At 63.3% G+C, this 7,131-nt stretch overlaps 1 protein-coding gene and 1 pseudogene across 1 annotated transcript; both read right to left on the bottom strand.

Moving 5' to 3' along the window:
• Positions 1-1,500: 1,500 nt before the first annotated feature.
• On the bottom strand, positions 1,501-2,825 carry LOC116273442 (annotated as a pseudogene).
• Positions 2,826-3,010: 185 nt separating this feature from the next.
• LOC116273444 (putative uncharacterized protein FLJ44672) lies at positions 3,011-6,331 on the bottom strand. Its single transcript, XM_031662502.1, is given in 5 exon segments — positions 3,011-3,018; positions 3,131-3,439; positions 4,172-4,253; positions 4,829-5,407; positions 5,409-6,331. Coding segments are annotated over 5 exon segments (1,125 nt in total). The 5' UTR covers positions 5,556-6,331.
• Positions 6,332-7,131: the final 800 nt, after the last annotated feature.

Here is a 7,131-nt window from a genome sequence, read left to right as displayed (position 1 = left end):
GAGAGGCCACTGTGAAGCCTGAGCTGGGCCTGGAGAGCTTGTCTTGAGGAAGTTTTGCGTCTACAAAGGACGCCAGGAGCTGGGCGGGATCTGAGTCCAAAGAGGTTACTGTGAGGCAGGAGTTGGGCTTGTAGAGGCAGCTGGGAGGAAGAGCTGGGCCTGGAGAGGATGCCGGGAGGCTGCAGCCGGGTCTAGAGAGGCCGAATTGAGGAGGTTCTGGGCCTGGAGAGGCCTACGAAAGTGGACATACTGGGCCCAGAAAGGACGTAGTGTGGGGTGAGCTGGGCCTGAGGAGGCCATCCGGAGACAGGAGTGGGGCATGTCGAATCGGCCAGAAGGCAGGAGCTTCGGACTATAGAGTCCGCAGTGAGGCTGCGGCCTGGGTTTGGGAGAGTCCAATGTGAGGCAGAGGCTGGGCCTGTTTTCAGGCCTTCGGGAGGCAGGAGGCTGGGCCCAGAGAGGCCGATTTGAAGTCAAGTTCTGGGCCTCAAGAGGCTGCCAAAATAAAAACTAGGGCCTGGGAAGGGCGCCTTGAGGCACGAGCTGGCCTGGGGCTAAAGAGGCCATCGGGAGGCAGGAGAAGCTTGGACTGGAGAGGCTGACGGGAGGAAGTTGTGCACCTGGAGAGGCCACTGAGAGGCGAGAGCTGGGCTGGGGGAGGCTGACTTGGAGACGACTTAGGCCTGCAGAGTCTGCCGGAGGCAGGAGCTGGCACTGGAGAGGCCGACTTGAGGGCAACTTGGGCCTGCAGAGGCCGCCGGGAGGAAGAACCGGGCCCAGAGAGGCCGGCTGGAGGAAATTCAGGGCCTGGAGAGGATGCAAAGCAGCAAATGCTAGGCCTGGAAAGGCTGCCATCGAGGCATGAACTTGGCCTGCCTACAGAGCTCTGGCTGGAGAAAGGTTTGGGCCTATGAAGCCAGGTGGGAGCTGGGCAGAAGCTTAGTGCACAGAGGTTGCTTGTTGCAAGGCAGGAGTCGGGCCTATTGATGCAACCAAGAGGAAGGGGAAGGGCTGGGCCTGGAGAGGCTACCACGAAGGAGGCCAAGAATGGGCCTCTACAGGCCAAAGGAAGGCATTGGCTGGCCCTGGAGGGGCCCACTTGGGGCCCCGTGATGTGCCTGGAGAGGCAGCCAGGAGTCCGGAGCTGGGACTGGAGAGGCTGACTTCAGGACGATGTGGGGGCCTGCAAAGGCTGCCGGGAGGCCCCAGCTGGGCCTAGAGGAGTCGCCTGGAGGAAGTTTAGGGGCCTTGAGACTCCAGCAGAGGTCACGAGCTTAGCCTCCTGTAGAGGCCGCCATGAGGCCTGAGCTGGGCCTGGAGAGCTTGGGTGAGGAAGTTTTGGGCCTACAAAGGCCGCTTGTAGCTGGGCGGGAGCTCAGTCCAAAGAGGTTCCTGTGAGGCAGGAGTTGGGCCTGTAGAGGCAACCAGAAGGAAGAGCTGGGCCTGGAGAGGACGCCAGGAGGCTGCAGCCAGGTCTGGAGAGGCTGACTTGAGGAGCTTCTGGGCCTGGAGAGGCCGCCAAAGGGGACAACCTGGGCCCAAAAGGCTCTTGTGAGTGGTGAGCTGGGCCTGAGGAGGCCATTGGGAGGCAGGAGTGGGGCCTATCGAAGCTGCCAGAAGGCAGGAGCTTTGGACTGGGGTGGCCGCGGTGAGGCTGCAGCCTGGGTGTGGGAGAGTCCGCTGTGAGGCAGAGGCTGGGCCTGTATACGGGCCGTCGGGAGGCAGGAGGCTGGACCCGTAGACACAGACTGGAGGTCAAGTTCTGGGCCTGGGGAGGCCGGCAAAAGTCAGAAGCGGGGCCTGGGAAGGCTGTCGAGAGGCACGAGCTGGGCTGGGCCTAAAGAGGCCACTGGGAGGCCTGAGGAACTGGGCCTGGAGAGGCTGACCGGAGGAAGTTGTGCGCCTTTAGAGGCCACCAAGAGGCGAGAGCTGGGCCGGGGTGAGGCCAACTTGAGGGCAACTTGGGCCTGCAGAGGCCGCTGGGAGGAAGAGCCGGGCCTGGAGAGGCCAACTGGAGGAAGTGCAGGGCCTGGAGAGGATGAAAGGCAAGAAACGCTAGGCCTGGAAAGACCACCGTCATGGCATGAACTTGGCCTTCTGAGGCCACTGGGAGGCAGGAGCTCAGCCTGCAGAGGCTGCGGAAGGGCCAGAGCTTGTCCCGAGGGGGCCACGGCGAGGCAAGGGGCGGGCCCACAGAGGGCCCCCTGTGAGTAGAGGCTGTGCCTGGAGAGGCCACCCTCAGGCAGGGGCTAGGCCTTTGGAGGCCATGAGAGGCAGGAGCTGGGCCCCAAAGGGCCAGTGTGAGGGAGAACCTCGGCCTAGAGAGGCCAGTGTGAGGCAGGAGCTCAAACCTCTGGGCGGGCTGTGAGAGACATGAGTTGTGCCGAAACAGGCCATGATGTGGGAGGCGTTCGGCCTTTCAAGGCTGCCTGGAGGTGGGCAGGCAGGAGCCTGGCCCTGGGAAGCTGTCGTGAGGTGAGAGCCGGACATGAAGAGTCCCCTGGGAGGCAAGCACGGGCCTGCAGAGGCTGTTCTCCAGCCGGAGCTGTTTCTGTGCAGGCCACTGGGAGCAGAAGGTGTGCCTACAGAGTGCTGGCTGGAGAAAGGTTTGGGCTTGCAAAGGCTGGCGAGAGCTGGGCAGGAACTGAGCCCACAAAGGTTGCTTCTTGCTAGGTGGGATTCAGGCCTGTCCATGCAGCCAGGAGGAAGTGTAAGGGCTGGGCCTGGAGAGGCCGCCACGAGGGACTCTGAGAATGGGCCTCTACAGGCTGACGGGAGGCAGGAGCTGGCCCTGGAGGGCCCACTTGAGGCCCTGTGTTGCATCTGGAGAGGCCACCGGGAGGCCGGAGTTGGGCCTGGAGAGGCCGCAGGAGGTCGGAGCTGGGCCTGGAGAGGGAGACTTCAGGATGATGTGGGGGCTTGCAGAGGCCACTGGGAGGCCCAAGCTGGGCCAAGAGGAGCCACCTGGAGGAATGTTGGGGGCCTGGAGACTCCGTCAGAGGGCAGGGGCTTAGCCTCCTGGAGAGGCCACCATGAGGTCTTAGCTGGGCCTGGAGAGCTTGGCTTGAGGAAGTTTTGGGCCTACAAAGGTGGCCAGGAGCTGGGCGGGAGCTGAGTCCAAAGAGGTTGCTCTGAGGCAGGAGTTGGGCCTGTAGACACAGCCGGGATGAAGAGCTGGGCCTGGAGTGGACACCTGGAGGCTGCAGCAGGGTCTGGAGAGGACAACTTGAGGAGTTTCTGGGCCTGGAGAGGCCATGAAAAGGGGACAAACTGGGCCCAGAACGGCCACTGTGAGGGGTGAGCTGGGCCTGAGGAGGCCATCGGGAAGCAGGAGAGGGGCCTGTCGAAACTACTGGAAGGCTGGAGCTTTGGACTGGGGAGGCCACAGTGAGGCTTCGGCCTGGGCATGGGAGAGTCCACTGTGAGGCAGAAGCTGGGCCTTCAGGAGGCAGGAGGCTGCGCCCTGAGAGACTGATGGGAGGACATTGTGCACCTGGAGAGGCAGCTGAGAGGAGAGAGCTGGGCCGGGGGTGGCCGAGTTGAGGACGATTTGGGTCTGCAGAGGACACTGGGAGGCAGGAGCTGGCCCTGGAGAGGCCAATTTGAGGGCAACTTGGGCCTGCAGATGCCACCGGGAGGAAGATCCGGGCCCGGAGAGGCCGACTGGAGAATGTGCGGGGCCAGGAGAAGATGCAAACCTGGAAACGCTAGGCCTGGAAAGGATGCCATCAAGTCATGAGCTTGGCCTATGGAGGCCACTGGGAGGCAGGAGCTGGGCCTGCAGATGCCGCAGAAGGGTAGGAGCTTGGCCCGATAGGCCCAACACAAGGCAAGAGGCGGATCCGGAGAGGGCCCACTGTGAGGTAGAGGCTGGACCTGGAGAGGCCGCCCACAGGCAGGGGCTTGGCCTGGAGAGGCCAAGAGAGGCATGAGCTGGGCCCCAATGGGCCGGCATGAGGGAGGACATCAGCCTAGAGAGGCCAGTGTGAGGCAGGAGCTCACACCTTTGGGTGGGCCGCAAGAGACATGAGTTGGGCCAAAACAGGCCACAGTGCAGTAGGAAATGGGCCTGGAGAGCTTGGCTTGAGGACGTTTTGGGCCTACAAATGCTGCCAGTTGTGCGGTAGCTGAGTCCAAAGAGGTTACTGTGAGGCAGGAGTTAGGCCTGTACAGGCAGCTGAGAGGAAGAGCTGGGCCTGGAGAGGATGCCGGAAAGCTGCAGCTGGGTCTAGAGATTCCGACTTGAGGAGCTCCTGGGCCAGGGGAGGATGCCAAAAGGGGACAAAGTGGGCCAGGAAAGGCCGTTGTGAGGAGTGAGCTGGGTCTGAGGAGGCCATTGGGAGGCAGGAGTGGGGCATGTCGAAGCTGCCGGAAGACAGGAGCTTTGGACTGGTGAGGCTGCAGTGAAGCTGCAGACTGGACATGGGAGAGTCCTCTGTGAGGCAGAGGCTGCGCCTGTATATGGGCCTTTGGGATTCAGGAGGCTGGGCCCGGAGAGGACGACTGGAGGTCAAGTTCTGGGTCTGAAGAGGCTGCCAAAAGTCAAAAGTGGGGCCTGGGAAGGGGCCGAGAGGCCTGAGCTGGGCTGGGCCTAAAGAGGCCATCAGGAGGCAGGCAGAGCTGGGCCTGGAGAGGCTGACGGGAGGAAGATGTGCACTTGGAGAGGCCGCCGAGAGGCAAGAGCTGGGAAGGGTGAGGCCGACTTGAGTATGACTTGGGCCTGCAGAGGAATCGGGGAGGCAGGAGCTGGCACTGGAGAGGCTGACTTGAGGGCAACCTGGGCCTGCAGAGGCTGCTGGGAGGAAGAGCCGGGCCTGGAGAGCCCAACTGGAGGAAATGCTGGGCCTGGAGAGGATGCAAAGCAGGAATCGCTAGGCCTGGAAAGGCCGCCGTCGAGGCATGAGCTTGGCCTATGAGGCCTATGAGGCAGGAGCTGGGCCTGCAGAGCCTGCTGAAGGGCAGAAGCTTGGCTGGAGGGGGCCATGGTGAGGCAAGAGGCGGGCCCGGAGAGGGCCCATTGTGAGGTAGAGGCTGGGAATGGAGAGGCCGCCCACAGGCAGGGCCTGGGCCTTGAGAGTCCACGAAAGGCATGAGCTGGGCCCCAGCGGGCCAGCGTGAGGGAGGACGTCGGCCCAGAGAGGCCAGTGTGAGGCAGGACCTCACACCTCTGGGCGGGCTGCGAGAGGCATGACATGGGCCGAAACAGGACATGGTGCAGGAGGAGATGGACATGATAAGGCTGCCGGGAGACAGGTAGGCAGGAACCTGGCCCCGGGAAGCAGCTGTGGGGCAAGAGCTGGGCCTGGAGAGGCCCCTGGGAGGCAAGCGCGGGGCCCGCAGAGGCTGTTCTCCAGCCAGAGCTGGATCTGTGCAGGCCACCGGGAGGCAGAAGGTGGGCCTACAGAGCTCTGGCGGGGGAAAGGTTTGAGCCTACAAAGGCTGGCGGGAGCTGGGAAGGAGCTGAGCCCACAGTGGTTGCTTGTTGCGAGGCAGGAGTCGGGCCTATCAATGCAGCCAGGAGGAAGGGGAAGGGCTGGGCCTGGAGAGGCTGCCATGAGGGAGGCAGAGAATGGGCCTCTACAGGACGATGGGAGGCAGCAGCTGGCCCTGGAGGGGCCCACATGACTCCCCGTGTTGCACCGGGAGAGGCCACCAGGTGGCCGGAGCTTTGCCTGGGGAGGCCTTCAGGACAATGTGGGGGCCTGCAGAGCGCACTTGGCCTGAGGGGAGATGGCAAGGCAAGAGGCAGGCCTGGAGAGGGCCCACTGCAAGGTAGAGGCTGGCCCTGGAGAGGCCACTCACAGGCAGGGGCTGGGCCTGGAGTGGCCACGAGAGGTACGAGCTGGGCCCCAAAGGGCCGGCATGATGGAGGACCTCGGCCGAGAGAGGCTAGTGTGAGGCAGGAGCTCACACCTCTGGGCGGGCCGCTAGAGGCATGAGTTGGGCCGAAATAGGCCATGGTGCGGGAGGAGCTGGGCCTGTCGAGGCTGCCGGGAGGTAGGCAGGCAGGAATCTTGCCCTGGGAAGTCACCGGGAGGTGAGAGCCGGGCCTGGAGAGGGCTCTGGGAGGCAAGCGCGGGGCCCTCAGAGGCTGTTCTCCTGCCAGAGCTGGGTCTGTGCAGGCCACCGGGAGGCAGACGGTGGGCCTACAGAGCTCTGGCTGGAGTAAGGTTTGGACCTACAATGGCTGGCATGAGCTGAGAAGGATCTGAGCCCACAGACATTGCTTTTTGTGAAGTGAGGGTAGGGTCTGTCGACACAGCCAGGAGGAGGGGTAAGCCTGGAGCGGCCACCACGAGGGAGGCAGAGGCTGGGCCTCTACAGGCCGATGGGAGGGAGGAGCTGGCCTTGGAAGGCCCAATTGAGGCCCCGTGTTGTGCCTGGAGAGTCAGCTGGGGTGCTGGAGCTGGGCCTGGAGAGGCCGACTTCAGGACGATGTGGGGGCCTGCAGAGGCTGCTGGAAGGCTCCAGCTGGTGCTAGAGGAGCCGCCTGGTGGAAATTTGGGGGCCTTGACACTCTGTCGGAGGCCTGGAGCTAAGCCTCCTGGAGAGGCCACCGTGAGGCCTGAGCTGGGCCTGGAGAGCTTGTCTTGAGGAAGTTTTTAGCCTACAAAGGCTGCCAGGAGCTGGGTGGGAGCTGAGTCCAAAGAGGTTACTGTGAGGCAGGAGTTGGACTTGTAGACACAGCCAGGAGGAAGAGCTGGGCCTGGAGAGGACACTGGGAGGCTGCAGCTGGGTCTGGAGAGGCTGACATGAGGAGGTTCTGGGCCTGGAGAGGCCTACGAAAGCAGACAAACTAGGCCCGGAAAGGACGTAGTGTGGGGTGAGCTGGGCCTGAGGAGGCCATCGGGAGGCAGGAGTGGGGCCTGTCAAAGCTGCTGGAAGACAGGAGCTTTGGACTAGGGAGGCCGCAGTGAGGCTGCGGCCTGGGCATGGGAGAGTCCACTGTGAGGCAGAGGCTGGGCCTGTTTTCGTGCCTTTGGGAGGCAGGAGGCTGGGCCCAGAAATGCTGATTTGAAGTCAAATTCTGGGCCTGAACAGGTTGCCAAAACTTGTAAGCGGGGCCTGGAAGGCCGCCGCGAGGCATAAGCTGGGCTGGGCCTAAAGAGGCCATCGGGAGGCAGGAGAAGC

The sequence above is a fragment of the Papio anubis genome, unplaced genomic scaffold (genome assembly GCF_008728515.1).
Source record: "Papio anubis isolate 15944 unplaced genomic scaffold, Panubis1.0 scaffold685, whole genome shotgun sequence".
Lineage (NCBI taxonomy): Eukaryota > Metazoa > Chordata > Mammalia > Primates > Cercopithecidae > Papio > Papio anubis.
The sequence above is the reverse complement of the archived record's forward strand: the minus strand, read 5'-3'. Positions and strand labels throughout refer to the sequence as shown.